This window comes from Dendrobates tinctorius, unplaced genomic scaffold (assembly GCF_039654945.1).
Source record: "Dendrobates tinctorius isolate UK_male_01 unplaced genomic scaffold, ASM3965494v1 ptg000070l, whole genome shotgun sequence".
NCBI classification, from domain to species: domain Eukaryota; kingdom Metazoa; phylum Chordata; class Amphibia; order Anura; family Dendrobatidae; genus Dendrobates; species Dendrobates tinctorius.
In genome coordinates, this window is record NW_027361738.1 from 72,596,607 (window position 1) to 72,623,933 (window position 27,327).

The window sequence follows — 27,327 nt, forward strand, 5'->3', positions numbered from 1 at the left end:
TTGGTATGTAAGATGCGGCCTCCGCCATCAGGGGCTTATCTACAGCATTCTGTAATGCCCCGATGTAACCTGAAAGAGAAGAAAAACAAGTTAGATTATACTCACCCGGGGGGTCCAGTTCGGGTCCAGAGGGTGTCGCGGTCCGGCACCTCCCATCTTATAGCGATGACGTCCTCTTCTTTGCTTCCCGTTGCGGCGCAGGCGCACTGCTCCACCCTGTTGAGGGCAGAGCAGAGTACTGCAGTGCGCAGGCGCTGGACCTCTGCGCACTGCAGTACTCTGCTCTTCCCTCAACAGGGTAGAGCAGTGCGCCTGCGCCTGAACTGCGAAGGGAAGCAAAGAAGAGGACATCACCGCTAGTAGATGGGAGGCGCCGGACCGGACCGTCACACCCTCCGGACCCGAACCGGACCGCCCCAGGGTGAGTATAATAAAACTCATTTTTCTTCTCTTTCAGGTTACATTGGGCGCTTATCTACAGCATCTGTAATGCTGCAGATAAGCCCCTGATGGCGGTGGTTGCATCTCATATACCAAGAAATAGGTGACAGATTCCCTTTAAAATAAACTTTTAAATATAAACTTTTAAATATATCTTATATCTTCTTGTGCTAATGCTCTGTGCAAACATGGTTAAACTTCCCATAAATCAGTAGTAAATGTGAATGCACAATTGTTCTGGGATCAATGTTTAGTGTCTAGGTCAATAGAGTTCTAAAGCTGTGCGGCCGCCATGCTGAAAGCCCTCCAGGTGGAAAAAAAGGTAATTTCCTCCTAGTATCTGCATTTTTAATGTGAGGGCAGGGCAGATTTAAAAGGCTATTAACCTGCACCCCAGTGCACTTAACCTGCACGTTAACCCTATAATTGCAGGTTGATAGCAATGGAGTGTTTTCTTTAACCTAAATATTAAAAATACACCTCCAAGTCACAAAAAAAAACAGTTTAAAACTGGAAATGTAAAATAAGATGGAGGCAGAAAAGGGTGAACCTGGAGTAGTATATATCCTTATTAGGCCGGCGTCACACTACCGTATAACATGGCCGAGTGCTATGCGATAAAACATGGCATAGCACTCGGCCCAGTGTTATTCTCTGGGGCAGTGCAGATCATCAGTCATTTTCTCATGCCGATTCGGCAGCATGCGGCTACTGGCAACGAGATGCGGCTCACACGCACCCATGCAAGTCTACGGGTGAAACATTCGGATGTCAGCAAAGTGCAGTCCAAATATGCGCAGAATAAGGCCAAGGAGGAGATGGAGAAATAACTTTCTCCTTGTCCTCCACACCGATGCTGTGATTCTCTCATGCGAGAGGATTGGAGCACAGTAGCATGACACTTGGCTCGCGCTCCCAGCAGAGCAGGAGCCGAGTGTCATTAGCATATCACATCCGATCAGGGCCGGCATTGGCGGCAGGCAGACCAGGCAGTTGCCTTGGGCCCCCGCTCCCCCAATGCCCCCCCAGCTAGCGGCACATCACACAGTCGCTATGGGGCCAGTGAGGCACGGGGGCCCGCCTGCCGCCAGCGCCGACTCCCCCCACCGCCGCATTGAACTATACCGGCGTAAGCTTATGCTTTCCCTGCACAAACGCAGGCATTTTGGGCGCTTCTAAGCAATTCCAGGATCAGGGCTTTCAATTTTTTGCACTAAAACTTTGAGGAACCTGACTCTGGAAGTTACTTTTCCCTTTGAAGCCATGTTTCCCAAACTCCAGTCCTTACGCCCCCCCCTCACAGGTCATGTTTTCAGGATTTCCTTAGTATTGCACAGGCAAGAGAATTCCTGATGCCTTGGTGATACTTCTACCACCTGTGAAATACTAAGGAAATCCTGAAAACATGACCTGCAGGGGCCGCGAGGACTGGAGTTCGGGAAACACTGCTGGAGTAATGTTCATACCTCTTTGTGAAGCTAAAGGCAGAGATCTCGGATCCCGTGAAAAATGTATAAAATACACTTGACAATTGTATAACTTTTTTATTAAATTGCTGATGAAGGCCACTCAAGGATTTACCAACTGTGATTTGTAGGTGGAACTATGTTTCGAGATTTATAATATTGTTATTAGACCGGTAATTTTACTATCGTTTTGAAGGTTTACGATGGCAACACTACAACGTCTAACTTGCTGGTAAAACTCTGCGGAGTGACACTTCCAGCTCCAATTCGTTCGAACTCCAGTGCTATGTATGTACAGATGATTACAGATACCTCCAAGCCATACAGCGGATTTCTGGCTAATTACAGACAAGGTGAGAGGCAGCTGAATAACGATGGTCATTTTGGGGTTCTCTCTATTTAAACATGTCCACCATCACCTTTTCTTGACTTTGGTAAGGACTATAATTTCTTACGATATAATTATAACAACATGCAATCAAAACCCACAACAGGCTACAAATCCACATCACAACAAATGGGTGGCCACATATAGACATATATAACGTACACATCTCCAAACAGAGTATCATGAAATTATGTTTTTTTTTTCCTTTCTTAAAGTTGGCCATCCCCATATACATATCTCAGACTATGTTGAGCCAAGGATAAAGTTGATGAAGGACACATCTATACTGCATCTCTTCAAGGAATAATCCTTATTTTCTCCTTTCTATGATTAGTATGTGAAGGAGTCGTGATAAGTAACCAGAGCCGAGGAATCTTGGAGAGTTTAAACTACCCAGAGCCATACCCGAATAACAAGCACTGCGACTGGACGATACAGACCACCCTTGGGAATACGATCAGCTACTCGTTCAGGACCTTCCAAGTAGGAGGCCACGACTGCTATAATGATTCTGTCAAGGTATGGTGACCGTTTATCCAATAATCAAGATATCAATAGTCCATCATTTGCGTTTTTGCGTATGCTGACACTGCTTGATACGGGATATTTTATTTTCCAACCCTATTGCTATTGTATGGTACTTCCAACATGACAATGTATCGCAAAGAGGAGGAACTTCGAAAAGGTTCTTTTGGGCTTTCGATAACTATCACTTTCACAGGATAGGTGATCATTGTATGATCACTGGCCATCCGAACACTGGGACCTCAACTAATCCTTACAGTACAGTTCAAAGTCCCCTGTGGGACCACCACTGCACCCACTACTATGGGACCGTTATCTCTTATCCAGTTTGGTTCTTTTATTGGATTGACCCCCATTTTACTGGAATCATCCCCCAACCTTAACGTTAAACTTTTTGCAAGGCAGGCAAGTTGAATGTTTTTTTTTTTTGGAACCCCAGTTTGCACCCCCATTACTCCCCCAGTTTGGATCCCCATTAATCCAAAAAATTGGATGATGATGTATTTTCTTTCTTCAGATACATTTCTTCTGCACAATGTGCCATATACTGTGCAAAAGACTGCAGCATAGGATCATTCAGGTCCCTGCCCTGTAGATGACTAGCAGTATCTCGCCAACAAATAATCTGTGAAAAAGATACAAATCCTTCATTCTAGATAATTCATTTTTGGTTTTGTTAACCAGCCATAAATTTCAAGAAATAATGGCACTTGCCTTGACTGGTTCGTACATCAGGGCTACTACCCACAACAATATATAAAACAGAATAACAGAAGCACTCAGCTAAGTTTTCCTATCCTTAAAGAGGTTGTCCACTACTCAGACAACTCCTTCTGAATCCTTATGTTTTCCTCCAGTAATATAACAATATCTATACTCGCCACCAGTGCCAGCGTTGTTCAAGCGGTATCGGCACTGGCTCTCCCAGGGATCACGTGATATTACGTCATGCGATCCCAGAGGTTAATCAATGCTGGCTTCTCTCTCCTCTACTGCGGACAACTAAACACATCCGGACAAAGTGAGAGACGGCTCCCAATTCCTGATGTTAATTGCGACCGTAGTAGAAGACAGTGACATCTGCTCTGATTGGACTCAGGGATCGAGTGACATAAGAATGACATGACACATGATCCCTGAGAGCGTCAGTGCCTGCACTGCTGTAATGGTGCCGGCATTGGAAGTGAGTATAGGGGGAAACAGAGGGATTCAGAAGGGGTTGTCTGAGAAATGGACATCCCCTTTAAAGACTGAAGATTGAGTCAACAGAAAGCCTGCGAGCCAGATTCATCAAGGTGGTTTCGTAACTTTTAGCGTTTTCACGTCACTCCCGGCCAGCTTTGCCATCTTTTAGAAGCTTGAATGGTGCCGGGCGGGATGGGACATACCCAAGTGCACCTGAAGAATTCCTAAATCTGTACATCACTAAAGTGCCATACATTACGCCAGAAATGTACTCCAGGATCTACTGGCGGTGTTACACGGCAGTTGAAGGATGTGTCAAATTTCTGATTTTTCAAGAATTCGGTGCCTCTCACTGCGGTGCACACGTACGAATTGCCAGGCCTGATGAATCGGGCACCAAGAGTCTGCCCAAGCAAACAAGAAGAGACCGTTCTCAGCTGAGTACTTGGACCCGAGGTGTTTTGTGAAAAATTATCATCAGTGGGAAAATAGCATAATGTATAACAGGAAACCCATCAACATTTCCCTTTCAAAGCAGCGCTCCCAGGCAAACATGGCACCATTTTAGTAAATACAGCTAGCTTACTTTCCTGTATATTTGGTGGCCACAAGTGACACAGGGCAAGGAAAATAATGGGCCGACATCGATTGACTAGGTTTAAAAATGTCTCAGATTTTGTAATAAGACAGTCTTAAGAGATGAAGTTCTGCAGTCTTCCCCGGCTAATAACGGAGACACAATAGCTTACTGGTAACACAGAAGACCTTTATCATTCATTCCTCTATGGAACTCTGCACAGCTACATTTGCCCCATCCTTCATTAATAGGACACGTGTGATTAGTGAAGTGATACAACTGCTGATGTCTGGATGAGGAAACTGAGTCATTGCGGTCACATCGGCAGGATGTACACATTTACCAGCCTCGAAACCTCAGCAAATTTGGGCTACCGTCCAGAGAATGAAAAGCAAGTGTCCTTAGTTTGCAAGCGGCATTCCACTACTATTATAGTCATTAATATGCATAATGATACTTCTGTCTAGAACTAATTGAAATTTTGAGGGCTAAAGAAAGATCTGTCGACAGACCGGGCACTTCTGATGCCACGTTCGCACAAAAGCATTTTGGTCAGTATTTTTCATCAGTATTTGTAAGCCAAAACTACGGGACGTCTATGAGAGGATGTTGTGGGCCTGCTCTGTGATCTGTGCAGACGACACTGCGCTGGGAGGTGGGAGGAGTGGGGTGTCACCATCACCTTTTGTGAATGAGGGATTCTGTGTTATGTATATATAGGTGACACCTATCAGTAATGATAAAGAGATGATTGCTGTTTTAAACAACAAGAAGTTTCTGATAATTATGGGGCTTAGTGTCGAAAGTGAAATTTTCACAAGGTAATTTCCTTTCCTTCTAATTTCCTGTTGCGTACCGAGCACCTACTGAGAAAACCTTCGTCACAAAATCATGAAAATGGTGATAAACTTGAATTTATTTAACCGACCCATGTAAGGCAAAGTACCGTATATTCCAATGTTTCAGCCCTTCGGGCCTTTATCAAGGAAGTCTGCCGAGTTCTCCGTTGTAGCACCAACATATTTTGCAGCGCTGTACAAATTCATCATTCACAGAAGTCCGTGTCCCCAGTGGGGCTTATAATATAAACCCCTAGACACACTTAGTGGAGACCATTTCATTGGAGAAAAATGAAAGCGGTTGTCCCAAATCACAATTTATAACCGGTCTTCATAGGTGATAAATGTCCGATTACTTGATATCCCACCGATCATGAGAACGGGGGTCCTGTGTCTCTAGGTTGAGTGGATGGGAGGTTTAGGATGTGTGCTGCCACTACATTTGTTGTCTATGGTTCTGACAGCAGTAGCCAATTACACCACTCAAGATTAGTGGGGGTCCCAGAGGTGGGATTTCCAGTGATCCAGCATGTTTTTTGGTGTGTCAGCGGAAACTGGGAAATCTATGCAAACCCCGTGGAGAACATACATGATTCCAGTAAAGGCGGGAACTCTTCCAACCGCTCCCATTAAAGTGGTCAAAGGTACTGTCGATCAGTGGATCCTGACCAGCGTGAATTTAATGCCTAATGTGATGAACGGGCCATGGAAGTCCATGTTTGGAAAATCCCACCTAATTTAGTGACTAGATAGTAATGGAAAATGTGGCACCATGCAGTTTTCCAAGACAGAATTACTCACCATCTACCGAGTTATATTTAATATTTTGGCGACTAGGCTTGTGGCTACATCCAAAATTGTCCCTCTTGGGTAGGTAAACAGGAAAAACCCTGCCAATAGGTGACAAAGTGAGGTGAGAATGAGCTCCCAGAACAACTGGAAAAGAAGTGCCTGCTTTTCTATAGTAGTAGAAGCGTTAAGATTTTTTTTTTTCCTGAATTTCCGCCATCTGTTTCTGCAGCAAAACCAACACAAATCCTTAACAAAATGGACATTCTGTACTAGTAAATCAGTAGCGGTGGGCCCTACTGGGCACGTTTTAGTTAAAGCAGTTGCCAAATGTTCCAAAAAATTGTTTGCCAATTAAAAAAAGCACATACTGTACCAAGGCGGAAAAAAATTATATTCCAGTTATTAGTACATTAATCTCTGTTGGTTAGGACTTTGGAGGTGTATATGTTTCGTACTGTAGAAAAAGACTAAATTACTATTATAAATGTACTAAGTAACTACAAGATGCAGGGAGTGTCTTGTATGTTTCATTAAAGTGCTTGTTTCGTCTTCTTAACTGGATGAAATTACAAAGTGAATGTAAAAAAAGGCAAGTTTGCTGTTTACTTCTTTTTAAAAATCAAATTTAGTTACAACTACATAGTAATTTTTTATTTTATATTTTAGAGCTCATTGCCTAGGTGACCGGCCACCACTTCAGTCTGTCAGAGGTGGCAGTCTCCTAGGCACAGAGCACGCTTGTAAGCTGTTTTCTATACTGCCTTGAATAATGGCCACAGCACATCAGTGCCCATACCAGTCCCATAATAAACGTAGTTCTTGTAGGGCTGCTTGCGTTCATCACATGCTTGCTAGCTCTTCTGTAATGTCCAAGATACCCGTCTTAAAAAAGGAGACCTACCGGACTATTGGAAAAGTTGCCAGGTACTGCAGAAGAAAGCAGAAAGTTTTGTTTGCTTTTACGTTCACCATTATGGGTGCGGTTTGGGTCTCCAGATATTTTCTGCCGATTCATCAATTGCGACTTTTGCAAAGTCACAAAATTTTTGCTTAAATGTATTCCAGTCCCCTCCCTGGAGTGATTTTATGTAGGCCCGAATATTTTTTTTTTTTTTAAACAAATTTTGCATCATTTTTGCAAAACACGCTAAAATGCACTAAACATGTCAGAAAAAAAAAGGTTAAAAACAAAAATAAAGAAGATTTTTGAATTCGGTCAAAACTCTTGAACCACAAGCGCCCTTTTGAAGAATTTGGTACAAAAGACGTCCACGAATATCAGATGAGAAAGAAAATGAAAAGGGACTTAAGTGATGAATCGGGTGCTAAGTTTGCAACTATTGCACAGGACTAGTAAAATCTGCATCCCATCAGTCTCCTCTAGGAGCGGACCCATGATATTGTTTGCAAGTTTCTTTTCTGAAGATGGATCAGCAGACTACAGTTACTATTTATGTGTTTTGTCATCCCCCCCCCCGATCCACTATCAAACCAATAGTTAATAACCACGACTCACTAGCGGCCAAGGAAGCTTTCCCATTTATTACTTTACACAGCGGCTTTGATCTTGCGGATAATTTGAAGTTTCTGCGTGCAAATGAAGTCCTGATCCTTACGAGAGCCGAGCATGCCATATGTTAAAAATAAAATCTCAAAATATTCAGATTCGCGATGGTTTGCATTCAGACATGCGAGCCGGGTAATGAATGACTCACTTCTATATTTTTTTTTTTTTTTCTCTTGTGATCTCAAAAAAAAAAATCTGCGGCTGACCCCACCCTGCCAGCTCAGAGCAATGTGACTTTTACTGTTAGCAATTTAGAATAAAAGACTGTTCTGTGCTTGATCACAACGATACGTCTGGATAAAATCATAGGCAGGACATGAAGACAATATAGAGAGGTTAACTCCCTCCACAGTGGAGACATCACATGTAGGATGGCCTCGATATAGCCCCAGATTACTCTACCGAGGTCTCAGGGATGGCCTTGATATAGCCCCAGATTACCCTACCGAGGTCTCAGGGATGGCCTTGATATAGCCCCAGATTACTCTACCGAGGTCTCAGGGATGGCCTTGATATAGCCCCAGATTACTCTACCGAGGTCTCAGGGATGGCCTTGATATAGCCCCAGATTACTCTACTGAGGTCTCAGGGATGGCCTTGATATAGCCCCAGATTACTCTACCGAGGTCTCAGGGATGGCCTTGATATAGCCCCAGATTACCCTACCGAGGTCTCAGGGATGGCCTTGATATAGCCCCAGATTACTCTACCGAGGTCTCAGGGATGGCCTTGATATAGCCCCAGATTACTCTACTGAGGTCTCAGGGATGGCCTTGATATAGCCCCAGATTACCCTACCGAGGTCTCAGGGATGGCCTTGATATAGCCCCAGATTACTCTACCGAGGTCTCAGGGATGGCCTTGATATAGCCCCAGATTACTCTACTGAGGTCTCAGGGATGGCCTTGATATAGCCCCAGATTACTCTACTGAGGTCTCAGGGATGGCCTTGATATAGCCCCAGATTACTCTACCGAGGTCTCAGGGATGGCCTTGATATAGCCCCAGATTACTCTACTGAGGTCTCAGGGATGGCCTTGATATAGCCCCAGATTACTCTACCGAGGTCTCAGAGATGGCCTTGATATAGCCCCAGATTACTCTACCGAGGTCTCAGGGATGGCCTTGATATAGCCCCAGATTACTCTACCGAGGTCTCAGGGATGGCCTTGATATAGCCCCAGATTACTCTACCGAGGTCTCAGGGATGGCCTTGATATAGCCCCAGATGACTCTACTGAGGTCTCAGGGATGGCCTTGATATAGCCCCAGATTACTCTACCGAGGTCTCAGAGATGGCCTTAATATAGCCCAAGATTAGTCACCGGGATCTCAGGGATGGCCTTGATATAGCCCCAGATTACTCTACCGAGGTCTCAGGGATGGCCTTGATATAGCCCCAGATTACTCTACCGAGGTCTCAGGGATGGCCTTGATATAGCCCCAAATTACTCTACTGAGGTCTCAGGGATGGCCTTGATATAGCCCCACATTAGTCACCGGGATCTCAGGAGACCATACAAATCACATGAATGAGAGCTTATACCGGTCACATAAAGGTGACTGCTGATATCCTTAGAAATTACGTTGGGAGGTATTTAATTTTGGAATTAGATATTGATGGCCTATCATTTGCAGAGGTCATCAATATCATAGGTCAAAGGGGGTCCTACACCCGGCACTCCCTCTTCAAAGTGTATGAAGATGTGTCATCATTACAGCTCTGTACACCATGTAGTGGCCATTCTCAGGTACTGCACCTCAGCTTTTATTGAAGTGAATGGGGTGCCGGGTGTTGGATGGAGCTCCAAAAATATGATTAATATATCCTTAAGGATAGACGATCACTGTTGATGTCCACTTTAATTATATTACACACCTTAACTGCTGCAGAACCTCATTTACAAGCAAGAGTATAACTACCAGGGAGACCGCACCCAGGTCTTAGAACCTAGAAGAAGTCCAAAGTTCCTTTTGGAGCGTATGAGATGACCAATACTATAAAAGACAGGTGACAGTTTGGGGCCACGTTGGAGTTCTTGGGTCCTATAAGCTTCATGTTAGGCCACTGTATGGCCACAATGCAGCTGCTGCAGAACCTCTTTTAGGGAGAAACTGAGCACCTAATGTCAGTAAAAACAGTGGTTAAAAAAGGAAATGAAACTTCCTGAAAAAGTGGTGTGTGGCAGGCCGCTCCTGCAGCAGGAAATAAGCGGCATCTGCACAGCACCGCCCCGTCTCTGGAGAATCGCCAGGTCCTGATATCAGAATCCAATTTTAATGTTTTTGCACGTGTCTTTGGGAAGTGTCCTAGAGCACAGTAGAAAGAACAATGCAAAAAGTTTTTTAGGATCACCACACAAAATACCAATATATATATATATAGCAAAATATAGTTGATTGTTTTACTGAGCCAAAAACACAACACACAGTTTAAAAACACTTAAAAAATCCAAGGGACTGAAACAAATGTAGTCCCCAGAATATAAGATGGTCATAGTACTAATATAGCCACTAGCTGCTAATAATAAAATATCACACAAGCAAATATAAAATAATGCAAGTATGCTGCTAATATAGGCCCCCTAATATCAGAGGTAAAGCCACATTTCTTAACGGGGGAGAAAAAATATAATAATAACCAGCCCCCAAATCAGGACCTAGTGTATAATGGGCTCCTAAGCACTGGATAAAAGAATAGCACGGTACAAAAAACCATTCTTATGTCTGCAAGCAGTCAGGCAGAGTGATACATCACCGCAGACCAGTCCAGTTAGTAAGGAGTCATAGTCGCCCCGTCACCCATATCCAGCAGTCAAGCAGGCAGAGTGGCATAGGAGGACCCACGCGTTCCGACACTCAAGGTGTCTTTTTCAAGGTGAGTGAAACCGATTCTGTTAAACCCAACTTTCTCCTTCGTCTCATTGGGGGACACAGAGACTGTGGGTGTGTGCTTCTGCCGTCTGGAGGCTGACACTAAGTATACAAAAAAAGAGTTAGCTCCTCCTCCGCCGCATACACCCTCGCCCCCAGACCGGGCGTAACTCAGTTTTTTGCTTAGTGTCTGATGGAGGCACACGCAGTCTGGAGCTCCAGACTAGATTTTTTTTTTTTTTTTCTCTTTCTATGAAGATAAGATAGGGGCGACGGATCCTATAGAGAGGGTCCGATCTCCCCAAATCATCAACGGGCGACCACGTGTGAGTAGCCCTCCACGTGTTTCCTCTCCCGCACCGAGGGACACATCTGGGACTTTTCCCCAGACAACCATTTTTCTTTGTTATTTTTTAAAGAAACGCATCCTGATAAGAGGATTCGGTTTCCCCATAAACCCCAACGGGCGAGCACGTGTGAGCGATCCTCCACGTTGTTCCTCTCCTGCAGCGTGGGAATTCATTAATGCCCCTACCACCCCTAGGTAGTGAGACCAGGGGTGGAGTTGGAGGCGCAGGTGAGCCAAGGGATCGAAGCGTCCCGGTACCAGTAGCCTCCCCCTCCCTGCCAGGGATGGGGTTGAGAGCACCTCAAGAGAGCCCCCACGGCGGCCCGGCTCACCTTTGTTAATAGGAAGACCGGGACCAGGTAGTCCGCCTCTCACCCGGCGCTGCCCCCGGCGGGTAACGCCGCACGCGGAGTGCGGCCAGAAGCCCCGCGGGCGGCCGCGGCCCCCACTGTATGGGGAGGTCCGTGAGTTCCGCGCGAGGCCCCGCCCGCCGACTTCCGGGGTAGTCGGAAGCCCCACCCACTAACTTCCGGTACGGGGGGCGGAGAACGGCGGGCGCGCACAGTTACCGGAGAGCTCCGCCCCCCTCCCCCTCCTTGCATTTCCTCGCCGGAGTGCGGCCGGAAGCCCTGCCGCCTCTCTCCCAGAGTGCACCGCAAGTGTCCCCGGCGAGTAACGCCGCACGCCCCGTGGAAGAGACGCAAGGTGGGACGTTACCGGTGGGTGAGTGCAACCCCATTTCGAGTGCCGCACTGGTAGTCAAGGAAGGGGTTACCCTCCTCCTCCTACCCTACCTTGCAATATGTCTGGCAAAGGGAAAGCTCACTCTTTCCTATACGCTGTTTGCGTTTCCTGTGGGGTCAGGCTGCCTAAGGCGCAGCCGGGTAAATTTTGTGAAGCCTGCGAGTCGGAGCGAGCCCAGGAGCCCCCCATTGTTGCAGAGCCCAGGGGTCAGGACCCCCCAGAATGGGCGGTGTCTTTATCACACTCTATGATGTCCCTTACAAGGGCAATTGAGTCTCTTCGAGGCCCGGGCAGGGACAAGGATGGTGGTCTGCCAGCGGAAGACAGCTCGTCCACGTCTCAGGACCCTCCGTCCGTTAGGGGCCGCTCCAGCACCAGACAAGCTCATGGCAAGAGAGCTCGTTCCCCATTGGCCGGGCCCTCTGGGGCTTCGGCGGCGGGTATTAGGGTATCTCGTTCCCGTCGCCGAGCTCAGGAAGTGAGCAGGATGAGGGCGAGGAGGAGGAGGAGGCCTGGAATCCAGAAAGCCTGGGATATCAAGACTCGGTGGACAGCCTCATTGAGGCAGTCAACCAGACATTAGAGATCGAGGACGATGTGTCCACGGCCTCAGGTCACAAGGTCTCCTTCAAGAAGACCAGGCGACCGCATAGAAAGTTTGCCACGCATCCGGAGTTCGAGGATCTAGTCCAGAAACATAGGGAACACCCGGATAAGCGTTTTGCAATGCAAAAAGCGCTGCAAGCAAAGTATCCGTTTCCTCCTGAACTCCATAAAGGATGGGTGGAGTCGCCAGTAGTGGACCCACCGGTATCACGTTTAGCATCAAGATCGCTATTGTCGATACCCAGCGGTTCTTCTATCAAGGACCCAACTGATCGCCTCATAGAGGGGCTTGCCCGCTCGGTGTATGAGGCAGCAGGGTCGGCTCTGGCCCCCTCCTTTGCGGCTACTTGGGTGGCTAAGGCCATGGTTTCATGGGCAGACGCTCTGCATAAGGCCCTCCAAGACAGGGATCTGCCCGCGGAGGTCTTGGAGGTGACAAATCAGATATCAGGGGCAAGTGATTATCTCATCAGCGCCTCTCTGGACGCGGCCGAGTGTTCTGCTGTGGCAGCAGCAAATGCGATCGCCGTCAGGCGAGCATTATGGCTGAGATTGTGGAAAGCGGATTCTATCTCTAAAAAATCCTTGACCTCATTGCCTTTTCAAGGCAATCGGTTGTTCGGTGAGAAGCTTGATAAGCTTATCTCAGAAGCCACAGGGGGGAGGAGGAGTTTCCTCCCGCAGCAGAGGACTTGGCCAGCATTCAGGCAGACGCAGAGGCGTTTTCGGCCTTTTCGTAGCCCCTGGAGGGGGACTTCGGCCAGGGCATCCACCTCCGCGAACGATGGTCAGATTAAGGAAAGGCAATCTTCTTACAGGGCCAATCCGCTGGGTAGAGGCCGAGGCCGTTTGCCCAGAACGGGGGGGGCCAGATCCCAAAAGCCTCCAGCAAAATGACTCGAGGCGCTTCGTACCTACGGACGACAGAGTGGGCGGACGCCTACTAAGGTTCAGCCACGTTTGGGTCGCAGTGGCACGCGACGCTTGGGTGGCAGAATTGATATCGTCCGGGTACAAGATAGAGTTTGTCGGACTCCCGCCACGACGATTCTTCCGTTCCCGGCTTTCCGGAACAGAATCGCAGGCGGAAGGTTTGTTACAGGCCATAATGACGCTACAGCGCAACGGGGTCATTGTCCCAGTGCCGGAAAGCGAAGAGACGCAAGGTTTTTACTCCAACCTGTTTTCGGTCCCCAAAAAGGACGGGACAGTAAGGCCAGTTCTGGATCTAAAGATCCTGAACAAATTCATCAGGGTCAGACGGTTCCGGATGGAATCCCTCCGCTCGGTCATTGCAGCCATGGATCCAGGGGAGTTCCTAGCCTCGATCGATGTGCAGGATGCATATCTACTCATTCCGATTTTTCCTCCACACCAGAGGTTCCTGCGTTTTGCGATCGGAGGGCGACATTTCCAATTTGTTGCTCTGCCCTTCGGTCTGGCCACTGCCCCCAGAGTCTTTACAAAGGTAATGGCGGTGGTTATGGCCATCCTGCATGCTCGGGGCATAACGGTACTACCTTACCTGGACGACCTTTTGGTAAAGGGGCCGTCGTTTCAGGCGTGCCAGGAGAATGTCAGTATCACGCTGGATACCCTGGCCCGTCTAGGCTGGTTGATCAATCGGAACAAGTCGTCCTTGGTTCCAGCCCAGAGAATCGTATTCCTAGGCATGGTTTTCAGCACCTCCCAGGGGCTGGTGATCCTCCCTCAGGACAAGGCGCGAAGGATCAAACAGGGGGTACGGAACCTTCTACAGCCGGGCTCCAGATCCATCCGGTACGGCATGAGTGTGTTGGGCAGAATGGTGGCGGCGATGGAGGCAATCCCGTTTGCCCAGTTCCATCTCCGTCCGCTTCAGCATGCGCTCTTGTCAGCATGGGACCGAAGGCTGCTATCTCTCAGTCATCGGTGCAATTTGTCTCCGCCGGTCCGACGATCACTCCGATGGTGGACTCGCGACTCGTCTCTGGTCCAGGGGAAACCCTTTCCCCCGGAACAGTGGTTGGTGGTGACGACCGATGCAAGCCTGCAGGGTTGGGGAGCAGTTTTCCAGAGTCACACAGCCCAGGGGCGGTGGTCCATTCGGGAGGTAATTCTCCCGATCAACATTCTGGAGATACGAGCGATACGATTGGCCCTGCAACATTTTCAGCGTTTGCTGAGACACCGGCCGGTGCGCATTCAGTCGGACAATGCTACAGCAGTAGCGTATGTGAACCATCAAGGGGGCACGCGCAGCCAAGCAGCCATGCGCGAGGTTGGGCTGGTACTGCGTTGGGCCGAGAAAAACCACGTGGTAATTTCAGCGGTGCACATTCCGGGAGTCGAAAACTGGGCGGCAGATTTTCTCAGCCGACAGGGGGTCGCGGCAGGGGAATGGTCCCTGCACCCCGAGGTTTTTCAACAGATCTGCCAACGGTGGGGGACACCAGACGTGGACCTTATGGCATCCAGAGAGAACGCCAAAGTACAAAGGTTCGTCGCTCGATCCCTCGACCCGCAGGCAATCGCAGCAGACGCTCTGGTGCTCCCGTGGAGCCAGTTTCGTCTCCCGTACTTGTTCCCCCCGCTACCTCTGCTTCCAAGAGTCATCAGAAAGATAAGGAGAGAGAAGGTTCCAGCAATTCTGCTGGCCCCAGACTGGCCTCGGCGGGCCTGGTATGCAGATCTGGTTCAACTAGTGGTGGACGTACCCTGGCGTCTCCCAGATCGGCCGGACTTGCTGTCCCAGGGGCCGATCTACCATCCGAATTTAGGGGCCCTGTGTTTGACGGCGTGGCCATTGAATCTTGGCTGTTAACACAGGCAGGATTCAGGCGCGATGTGGTGGCCACGATGGTGAGTGCCCGAAAGCCTTCCTCGGCGAGAGTATATCATCGGACTTGGGAAGTGTTTTTCCGTTGGTGTAGGGATCGCGGAGTGGCTCCTCTGGTTTTTTCGATCCCCAACGTACTGGCTTTTCTGCAGGCAGGGCTGGACGCAGGATTGGCTCCGAGTTCGCTCAGAACGCAAATCTCGGCCCTGTCGGTGCTGTTCCAACGAAAGGTCGCTTCGGTCTGGCAGGTTAGGACGTTTATGCAGGGGGTCGCACATTTAGTACCCCCCTATAAGGCACCGACGGAATCATGGGACCTGAACTTGGTGCTCAGGGCCCTTCAGGAGCCTCCTTTCGAACCGTTACAAGAAGTCTCCTTACCTTACCTGTCCAGGAAGGTCGTTTTTCTGGTAGCTATAACGTCTATTAGGCGGGTTTCGGAATTGGCGGCTCTATCTTGTAAACTGCCGTTCCTGACTTTTTATAAGGGTAAGGTAGTTTTAAGGCCAGCTCCTCCCTTCTTGCCGAAGGTTGTCTCGGCATTCCATATCAACGAAGACATTGTCTTACCCTCGTTTTGCCCGGCACCGGTGCACAGGGTAGAAAAGGCATTGCACACCCTGGATCTGGTAAGAGCCCTTAGGAGGTATGTGACAAGGACAGCGCCTTTCCGCCAGACAGACTCTCTATTCGTGATTCCAGAAGGGCGGCGGAAGGGGCTCGCTGCCTCCAGAGCGACTTTGGCCAGATGGGTTCGCCTGACGGTCCAAGAATCTTATCAAATCAGTGGCACGCCGGTTCCGGCAGGGATCAAGGCACACTCGGCTCGAGCAGTGGGTGCCTCATGGGCACTGCGACACCAGGCTTCAGCGGAGCAGGTGTGCAAAGCAGCTACCTGGTCCAGTTTGCATACGTTTGTCAAACATTATAACGTACATACCCAGGCATCCGCGGATGCAAGCCTGGGAAGAAAGATTCTCCAGGCAGCAGTTGCGCACCTCTAATCAGGGGCGCAAAATAGCATGGATTGGGTGAGCTAAGATCCCGCCCAGGGACTGCTTTAGAACGTCCCACAGTCTCTGTGTCCCCCAATGAGACGAAGGAGAAACATGGATTTTTGTGAGTACTCACCGTAAAATCCTTTTCTCCGAGACGCTCATTGGGGGACACAGCACCCACCCTACTAGCCAGTTGGCTTTTGCTTATTTTTGAGTTATACAAATCCTTATGTAAGGATCAGGGTGGTCCCTTTTCCAGACGTATAATTTCTTGCCTGAGTTTAAGGCGCGTTCTCCTACTGCTTATGCACTAAACTGAGTTACGCCCGGTCTGGGGGCGAGGGTGTATGCGGCGGAGGAGGAGCTAACTCTTTTTTTGTATACTTAGTGTCAGCCTCCAGACGGCAGAAGCACACACCCACAGTCTCTGTGTCCCCCAATGAGCGTCTCGGAGAAAAGGATTTTACGGTGAGTACTCACAAAAATCCATGTATTTAAACAAAATTCATTAGGAATAAATCTTTACCAGCTGATGGCTAGCGGCAGGAGAACGGCGTGAAGCGGCATGATGACGCGCAGTGAGCTACCCGGAAGTGCTCACCCGTCGGGGTCAGAGTATCCAGAGCGCCTGCGCAGCCAGTGTGTCAAGACGATTGTATATATGTGTAAGGCGCTTGCGTGACAAGATATACAATGCGCCTGCGCAGTCAGAGTATCTCACAGAGGTCTCACATAAGTGCATGACGCTTGCGCAGAAGATAGCCAACAGAGGCTAAGAGCATTATCGCCAACAGAACAAACAAATGCGCATGCCCACGGACATGAGCCAGTATTGTTATATATGAGGTCTCACATAAATACATGATGCTTGCGCAGAAAATAGCTGATAGAGGCTGGGAATATTATCACCAGCAAAAGAAGCAAATGCGCATGCCCACGGACATGAGCCAGTATTGTTATATATGAAAATCATACACACATACGCCGATAAATATAATATATAGATACTGATCGATGTGGCACAATATAATGTGTAATGATTGCACATGAGTATCCAGCGGATGTGCACTGTTTTATTCACAAAGATATAAAGCTGTTGTGCAACAATTAACAAAGGCTATAAGAGCTGATAATGCCCATATAGACAATTGGGCATGCCCATACACATAGACAGACATTACTAAATGAAAGGCACACGTAGTTGCACCAAAGATGGTAGACATGCTCATGGCTTAAGGGAAATGCAGTACATCATGATCGCTCACGAATATGCAAAAAGCATTGACTAGCTCACAGAGGTCTTTATTTGTAAGCATGCACATTAGTGTAAACAATCGCAGTGTTTCTAGACCTCAGTGAGCTAGTCAATGCTTTTTGCATATTCGTGAGCGATCATGATGTACTGCATTTCCATTAAGCCATGAGCATGTCTACCATCTTTGGTGCAACTACGTGTGCCTTTCATTTAGTAATATCTGACTATGTGTATGGGCATGCGCAATTGTCTATATGGGCATTATCAACTCTTATAGCCTTTGTTTGTTAATTGTTGCACAACAGCTTTATATCTTTGTGAATAAAACAGTGCACATCCGCTGGATACTCATGTGCAATCATTACACATTATATTGTGCCTTATCGATCAGTATCTATATATTATATTTATCGGCGTATGTGTGTATGATTCTCATATATAACAATACTGGCTCATGTCCGTGGGCATGCGCATTTGCTTGTTTTGCTGGTGATAATATTCCCAGCCTCTGTCGGCTATTTTCTGCGCAAGCATCATGTATTTATGTGAGACCTCATATATAACAATACTGGCTCATGTCCGTGGGCATGCGCATTTGCTTGTTTTGCTGGTGATAATATTCCCAGCCTCTGTCAGCTATTTTCTGCGCAAGCATCATGTATTTATGTGAGACCTCATATATAACAATACTGGCTCATGTCCGTGGGCATGCGCATTTGTTTGTTCTGTTGGTGATAATGCTCTTAGCCTCTGTTGGCTATCTTATGCGCAAGCGTCATGCACTTATGTGAGACCTCTGTGAGATACTCTGACTGCGCAGGCGCTTTGTATACCTTGTCGCGCAAGCGCCTTACACATTTATACAATCGTCTTGACACACTGGCTGCGCAGGCGCTCTGGATACTCTGACCCTGACGGGTGAGCACTTCTGGGTAGCTCACTGCGCGTCATCATGCCGCTTCACGCCGTTCTCCTGCCGCTAGCCATCAGCTGGTAAAGATTTATTCCTAATGAATTTTGTTTAAATAGTTGGGTTTAACAGAACCGGTTACACTCACCTTGAAAAAGACACCTTGAGTGTCGGAACGCGTGGGTCCTCCTATGCCACTCTGCCTGCTTGACTGCTGCATATGGGTGACGGGGCGACTATGACTCCTTACTAACTGGACTGGTCTGCGGTGATGTATCACTCTGCCTGACTGCTTGCAGACATAAGAATGGTTTTTTTGTACCGTGCTGTTCTTTTATCCAGTGCTTAGGAGCCCATTATATACTAGGTCCTGATTTGGGGGCTGGCTATTATTATATTTTTTCTCCCCCGTTAAGAAATGTGGCTTTACCTCTGATATTAGGGGGCCTATATTAGCAGCATACTTGCATTATTTTATATTTGCTTGTGTGATATTTTATTATTAGCAGCTAGTGGCTATATTAGTATTATGACCATCTTATATTCTGGGGACTACATTTGTTTCAGTCCCTTGGATTTTTTAAATGTTTTTAAACTGTGTGTTGTGTTTTTGGCTCTGTAAAACAATCAACTATATTTTGCTATATATATTGGTATTTTGTGTGGTGATCCTAAAAAACTTTTTGCATTGTTCTTTTTACTGTGCTCTAGTGTATTTTCTACATGCAATTTAGTGATCCCAGTGGGGTTTATTTCCCCTGTCATTTAATGATTGTGGCCGCTTAATTACCTTATACATTCTTTGGGAAACGTCGTTGCAAAACTTATGATACAAGTATAGTACGGGTGGGGTGTGTTAAGGGAAGCTGCAATAATTCAGCATCTTGAATTTTGCAGTTTTTCCAGAGATAAAAGTCCTGCCTAAAATTTACCACCCAATTGCAGCAAGGAGTAAGCAAGGCGGGGGTCCGTCTCTCCAAGGGCCCCATAGTCTGCCTCTATAGAAGCTCCCCCATTGGACTAAGCTGCACGTTAAAAGGTTTCCTGCCACTTTAAGTCTGTGTTACTAAATCTTGTGACATAGGAACTCGCTCTCGCCCGCTGCCAGGGGGAGTGATGACTGTGTATCAGACGTTTCTACAGAGATGAGGATTTGTATACCAGCACACATGGTTGGGAGGAAATGGTGTACGCAGAGCACGAGAGTGAATATATTGTTTTTTGTGGTTGTCGCTAGGAAGCAAAATGTAAATTCAAATATTTTTTTTTCTTCTTATTCAGAGATTTGTGAAGTTACAATTTCTTTGAAATCAGTCTTGATAGGCCTAGAGGAATATCAGACGGATATTATAAATTAGATTAAATATTACATTAAAGATAATTTTAGCAATATTACTAATTTCCATTGTTTAACGGGGTTGGCGACTACTTTAAGGGAATCTGTCAAGAAAGTCGGATTCCAAGGATGTATCACTTACTGGGCTGGGTGTTGTACCGTCAATACAATCAGTGTTTCATCAGCAGGGGATTATCACTACAGGACTAGGTCTCACGTGCTCAGCAGTCCCTCTGTGTAATCCTGCCCCTACCCCTGATTGGCAGTGTACACAGGAAGCTGCCATTGAAGGGTGTGGGTGGGATTACACACAGATCAGCATTTTCACCAATGCTACATATACAACAGAGAAAACAGGGATTCTATGTAAATTACACCAAGCAGCCTAGTAAGTGACATATCGCTGGAATCAGGCTCTCTTGCCCTGTATGTTGCAGCTCTCGAGTTACATAGCAAAAACCTGCTGACATATTCCCTTTAATGGTAGAAAAGGCTAAAAAGTAATAATCCATACTCGCATACACTAACTCTGCGCTGCACACTGTGTCCCCAGTCGGTCTCACAACTTCCTTTTTTTCCATAGTTTTTCTACAATCACGATCACAAAAATGTTACACTTATACGACGGATGAGGCATACAACTTTCTGCAGAATACTGCTATCTAATACAACTTTCTGCAGAATACTGCTATCCAATACAACTTTCTGCAGAATACTGCTATCCAATGCAAAATGTCAAGTTTGCCTTAAAGCATATGCAACTGATCCAACTGCTAGGACTCAACAATGTGCGTACAGCATACCTTTTTTTTTCCTTTATATCTTTAATTTTACCACAATCGTTACCATTTGGCCACTAACAGGTTACAAGTACGCTGAGCAGCAGCACTCAATGTCAAGCAGCAGATGCCAAAGGAAGCAAGATTTTAGAATGTAGAAAAAGAAAGAAAATCTCCCGATCCCAACATATTGTTACCACAAGAGGTAGTAATGGCTGACACTATGACAGCTTTTATACAAGGGCCGGATGATTTCCTCAGTACACCTAACATTGTGGGTTATAGTTGGATTAGTGATAAAATGCACAATTGATGGAGAAAAGTTAAACATGATGGACCAAGGACTTTTTTCCACCTATGTACTGTAACTATGTAACAACAGCAACTAACATGAGACAAGGTGCTGAGTCAGAGGTTGGGTGCTGGTGTTGTTGGGGTGGACTCAAGCAGACCTACTGAGCATTTTTTTGCCACTCTTTTCCAAAAGTGTTATTGAAAACTGTAGTGGACCCCATTCCAACTGTGGGCACAAAGCCTAAACCATCTTGTTGTGGAAGAATCCTCTTTTCCCTTTTTGGTCACATTATGAGGCACATTAGGATAGGTGGGGGATAGGCAGCTTGGTGACCATGGGTAGGTTAGGACACAGGTTACTGTAAATTCACTCGGAGCAGACGTGTGGCAGATTTTCCATCCAAATTTGTGGGAAGAAAATCCACAGCCAATTAGGGTATATGTGTAAGAGTATGACCGAAGAAGAACCAACCCCTGAAGATATTATGATGACTGTAATGTGTTATTTTACTGCATTTTCTATACAAAAAAGAGCAATAGAAATGGAGCCACATGTTGTGGACCCAAGACAGCTGGGAGGAGTGGGGCTGAAGAGGCAATGTGTAAGCTGGTCCTGGAAGCATAGGAACAAGACTTAGGCTTATCGGGTCAGGGAAAAGGTACTACAGCAGAAGAGGGCTACATGGAGATGGAGCATTCAAGTTGTTTATGTTTTGTAAAGTCTATGTCGCCCCTTATATTATTATATATACGTTGTACCAATTTCATCACTACAGAATGTTCCCCTTTAACAAAATGGACTAAGATCTTCCTTGTTTGCTACATAAACACGGTGGGGTTCCTATACTGTATCATCAAACAGTATGTGGTCTGTGTGAGGAATACCGGAGTCAAACCATAAGGCTGGGGTCACACTTGCGAGTGTGATGCGAGAAACTCACGCATCAATACCCGGCACTGCCGCCGGCACTAGGGACCGGAGCGTGCAGCTGCATAGAAATACATGCAGCCGCACACTCCGGTCCCAAGTGCCGGTGGCAGTGCCAGGTATTAGGCCGGAGTCACACTACAGCGAGATACGGCCGAGTCTCGCAGGTTAAAACCAAGCTCTGGCACCGGCACTCCGGAGCGGAGCGTGCAGCCGCACAGCAATACATGGAGTTGCACGCTCCGCTCCGGAGTGCCGGTGCCAGAGCTTGGTTTTAACCTGCGAGACTCGGCCGTATCTCGCTGTGTGTGATCCCGGCCTTAATGTGAGAGATTTGCGGGAGTTTCTTGCATCACACTCGCAAGTGTGACCCCGGCCTAACACACACACCTAAAGTAAGCCGTTTCACTGGCACCTGGGATCACAGCGCTGCACCTTGACCCGCGCGGCCCTTACATACGCACACTTTGTCTTTTTCTGGCGACCAGCATTGATAACACAGGTCAACGAAAAAAAATTTTTTTTCTGGTGTCCAAAATATTTTAATGAATTTGGGGTATTTTTGGGGTGCTGATTTTGAATATGTCATCAGTTTTGCCAGATTGGCTCAAGTTTTTGAGATTTTTGGTATCTTATTTATAGCACTTGTTGGTAAATGCGACGCATCATCTCATTAATTTCTTTGGATTAGTACTTGAACTGAGCAGTTCTCAATATAGTTTTGTGTTAATTAGTGTTCTAAAAGTTTGTTCATAGCTTGATTTTTGCACTAACTTTATGTTGTTGTCTGTTTTCCAGTGAAAAGCATGAACTCATCATGAAGAAGTTGTCTTAACGATCCAGACTCATTCTGTTACATTTGTGGTGAATATACACTGCCAAAACATAGAAGAAACATAACACACTTCGTAAAAAAAGTGTATTTTGCCTATTTTGGGGTTATGCTTGGGGACCAAGACAAGTTTTGGGCACCACACATAGTGTGCAAAGCATGTATCGAATTATTACGAAAATGGAGCAAAGGACAAAGAAAAAGCTTCAAATTTGGTGTTCCAATGGTGTGGAGAGAGCCAAAAAATCATCATGATGACTGTTATTTCTGTGCAGTGCAAGTGCAAGGATTCAATAAGCATAAGAAACGAAAATGGGAGTAACATGGAATCTGCAAGAAGGCCTGTCCCTCATTGTGAAGATGTGCCTGTACCTGTGTTTACCATAAATAACAGTCATCATGATGATTTTTTGGCTCTCTCCACACCATTGGAACACCAAATTTGAAGCTTTTTCTTTGTCCTTTGCTCCATTTTCGTAATAATTCGATACATGCTTTGCACACTATGTGTGGTGCCCAAAACTTGTCTTGGTCCCCAAGCATAACCCCAAAATAGGCAAAATACACTTTTTTTACGAAGTCTGTTATGTTTCTTCTATGTTTTGGCAGTGTGTATTCACCACAAATGTAACAGAATGAGTCTGGATCGTTAAGACAACTTCTTCTTGATGAGTTCATGCTTTTCACTGGAAAACAGACAACAACATAAAGTTAGTGCAAAAATCAAGCTATGAACAAACTTTTAGAACACTAATTAACACAAAACTATATTGAGAACTGCTCAGTTCAAGTACTAATCCAAAGAAATTAATGAGATGATGCGTCGCATTTACCAACAAGTGCTATAAATAAGATACCAAAAATCTCAAAAACTTGAGCCAATCTGGCAAAACTGATGACATATTCAGAATCAGCACCCCAAAAATACCCTAAATTCGATGAAATATCTTTGGCACCAAAAATGCTGTTGACCAGTGTAATGAATTGGAACACTCTATATTGTATTCTCTGAGAGATTTTTTTTCAACCAGTTTTTTTTGAGCGGATCGGCTGTAGAAGACTCTGTGCTCACATCCCTTTATGGTTTCAGGAAAGTATGTGAGATTTTAGCAAATCTCATCCACATTCATTCAGGAAAAATCTTCAGCTGAAATTGGTGAATGATTGAGATTTTGAACCATGCTATGTGAATTTTGGCTGCAGATTTTCACCTTTTGGGCGTGTCCTCAACTGTTCTAGAAAAAAATAAAAAAAAAATTCTTCTGTTCTTGATTTTGGTGGGAGTTCACTACTGTAGAAATTCAGGGTTATATCAATATTATAACCAGGACACATTTCTTTTCAGCTTTATGATGGACCGAATGACCAAGCCAGACTGATCGATACATACTGTGGGAGTGAGTTGCCTCCGGATGGCACTACTAACAGTACAAGCCTTCATGTTGTCTTCCAATCAAGCAGTGCCACCGCATATCAAGGATTTCAGCTATCATGGAGCATTAATGGTAAGGGAAAGTTTAGGAAGATGTTTTTTATTACATATTCAGTCATTGTGCTAATAGAGAATGTACCCATCTCACCTTATAGGTTTTATTGGATTCTCAGTGTACTCTGTCGGACATCGTTTCTGGCCAAATATGTCTATTGGAGGCGAGCAGCAAGACATAGTTGCTGCCCATCTCATTAGGCGAACATAGCCAAAAATGATGTCTGAAAAGGCACACTGTGACTCCGTCTCCATCATTATAGTCAATGGCCCTGTTAGCTCTTATGCCTGAATCCCATTTGCAGGGAATTCGAATGTAAGCCCGAACAGAGCCACTGAACATAGTGGTAAACGCTATGTGAACCCAGCCTTGCGGGTGTACTTTCATAAAGACTTAGAGAGTACCTATCATATCAGGTGACTGCTCTGAATGAGCTGTCCTGTGTGTGAACACGACGAATAACATTTTTTCTGGCCATTATAGCATTTGCATCCTGCATCTTTCATTGGTTTTCCCCTTTGTAACCTATACTGCAAATTTTCAGTTGACTCTGAGCTAGTGTGTAAAGACTAGCCGGTATGATGTCTCCGATACACAGTGCACACAGATATGAGGGATTCCCACTCTCCTCCTCTATGCAGCACATGTTCAGAAGCAGTAGCATAGAGGACATTATGCAGTGTTACTGAGCAGTGTACCTGTGAATCCAGCACCGGGGTGAGATGAATACTTAATTGTAAGCAGCACCACCATCTCTGTATGCCTTTCTGATTCTCTCTCTCACTTTTCATTACCACCTATTTTTTCAACATTATTGTTTAAAATGCTGTTTTTTCTTTTCTAGTTAGTTAGATAAATGGAGGTATGGATAGATTGGTAGAGCAATGGTGACTGATAAAAATAAATTCTGGCCAAAAAAAAGTCATAAGCAGAAATGCCAGAAAAAAAAGCAGCACCGAAATAAAAATACGATGGAAAAATAGATAATAAATTGATAGACAGATGTTTTTACTTAAAAAAAAAAAGAATGGAAAAAGCCAAAGCAGCTGTTTCATGTATCTCCAGTCACTGCATATTCCGGATTCCACAGACAGGAATTCCTTGTGTGCAAAACTTCCGGATCTCTATCTAAATACAAGGATTTCAGTCCAACTGATGTAATTTCACACACCAGACAAAGGAAATTATAGGTTTTCTTGTCTGTTTAGGCTGTGTTCACACGTTGCAGTCACATAGCATTTTTTTTTTTTTTTTTGCTACAATCACAGTAAAATAATAACTTTTTTGCCACAATTTTTGAAAATCGCTGGAAATCCACATCACTGCCGCAATGTGTGAACTCAGCTTTAAGGATCATGCTGGTGTACAAAATTATATAATTATGGGAAAAAATTACAATTATCACTGATCAGCACACGTATACTGTTAATGAAATCCATAATGACTTTCGCAATAATATATTTCTTTAATTATTCTAATATTTTATCATTTTTTATTTTTATGTCCTACATAATGATGCAATAATTTCATAGTGCACGCGAGCCCTCCCCTGTTGACCTTGAAAATGCCCCCAGCCAATAGCTAGTGGGCATCTAGTATAAAAGGCACCCTCCCCAGTTGGGAGGTGCCTGACCAACCCCTGTAGTTTCCCAAAATCTCTTGTGTATGCAGCTGCATGTTGTCAGGTGAACCGTCCTAATCTAGTGAAGTTAGTTCTTTATCCTGAACCAATTCCCGTATTCCTGTATGATGTGTGCGTATTAATCGGACGAGTGCAATCCAGTACAAAATTGGATTGCATTTGTACCAATGTTATGAGAAAAAAAATTGTGAGTGGCCGCATATATCGGATGAGACTCACCAATGCAAGTCAGTGGGTGTGAGAAAAAAATTGCATGGCACACCGACCATACGTGTGCAGCTCGATTTTTGTACACATCTCAAAGGAAACTTGACTTTTCATCAGCTAAGTACAGTAAACTCACAGCCTGAACCATCAGAATAGAATAGATAGACAGAAATATGTCAGTGAAATATTTTGTCAGTGCTTTGAGTGTGTAGTTTTCTACACTTGTATTTAGCTAATAAATAAATTAAAAAAACCTATGTGGGGGCCTCACTTATTTTTAAAAACCAGCTAGGGGAAAGCAGACAGCTGATAGTTGGTCTTTTTAGCCTGGGAAGAGGCTAATATCTATGGAGCTTCACAGCCTATTAATATAAGCTCACAGTTGTCTGCTTTGCCTTTACTGGTTATTTAAAAGAAATGACGTGGGGTCCTCCCCCTATTTTTAATACCCAGTAAAAGCTAAGCGGACAGCTGCGGGCTGATATTAATAGGCTGGAAAGGTCCATGGATATTGGCCCATTCTCAGCCTAATTAGGCCAGCCTTTATCCACCCCAGAAATGGTGCATCCTTTAGATGCGCCAATTCTGGCACTTAGCCTCAGCTGTTGCCGATTGCCATCGTGCGGTGGCAATCACAGTAATGGTTTTAGGGTTGATGTCATCTGTGTAATGTCCGCTGGCATGAACCCCAGGGGTTAATAATTGAGAGGCATCTATCAGACACCCCCCATTACTAACCCCGTAGTAAAAAAAAAAGAAACACAAACACAAGTCCTTTATTTGTAAAAATTACTCTCTATTTCCCTCTTTTACCCATTTATTACCATAAAAAAAATAATCCACAGGTTCTGCCCTAATCAAAATGGAGGTCCCATGACGATCTCCTCCTTCGTCCAATGTATGGAGCACTGTTCAGCGAACACAGCTCCACAGACTGGAGCAGCAGCCACTGCTGGGTCTCACGCTGCCCAGCGCATGAACCTGTTTGCTGTGATGAGTGGTGATATCAGTAAGGTTACCACAGTTCAGTGCAGTTCAAACCAAAAACCATTACCCCAATTGCCACCGCACCAGGGAAATTGGGAAGAGCCAAGGCGAAGCTTATTAATATGAGCCCGCAGCTGTCTGCTTAGCCTTTGCTGGTTATTAAAAATAGGGGAACCCCGTGTCATTTTTTTACTGTCCCCCCTTTTTAATAGCCAATAAAGGCAAAGCAGACAGCTGTGAGTTGATATTAGTAGGATGGGAAGCTCCATGGTTATTGGCCCTTTCCCAGAATAATAAACAAACACGATCTTAGGATGCATAAAAAGAGGGAGAAAATACTACAATCTCAACGTATTGTTACCCCTTTATAAATCACTGGTGAGGCCACATCTAGAATGTGAGATCCAGTTTTGGGCTCCACATTTGAAAAAGGATATTCAGAAGTTAGAATCAGTTCAAAGGCGGAAAACTAGATTATGACAAGGCATGGTAGTCCTCTTA

General features: G+C 45.7%; 1 protein-coding gene across 1 annotated transcript in view; it reads left to right on the plus strand.

Annotated features, from left to right (window-relative positions):
- Nucleotides 1–27,327, plus strand: part of CUBN (cubilin) — a 180,968-nt gene that overhangs the window by 53,951 nt on the left and 99,690 nt on the right. Inside the window, exons 26-28 of the mRNA XM_073581881.1 lie at nucleotides 2,104–2,260; nucleotides 2,630–2,814; nucleotides 23,849–24,008. Coding sequence (XP_073437982.1) covers nucleotides 2,104–2,260; nucleotides 2,630–2,814; nucleotides 23,849–24,008 — 502 coding nt within the window. The remainder of the gene's footprint in view (nucleotides 1–2,103; nucleotides 2,261–2,629; nucleotides 2,815–23,848; nucleotides 24,009–27,327) is intronic.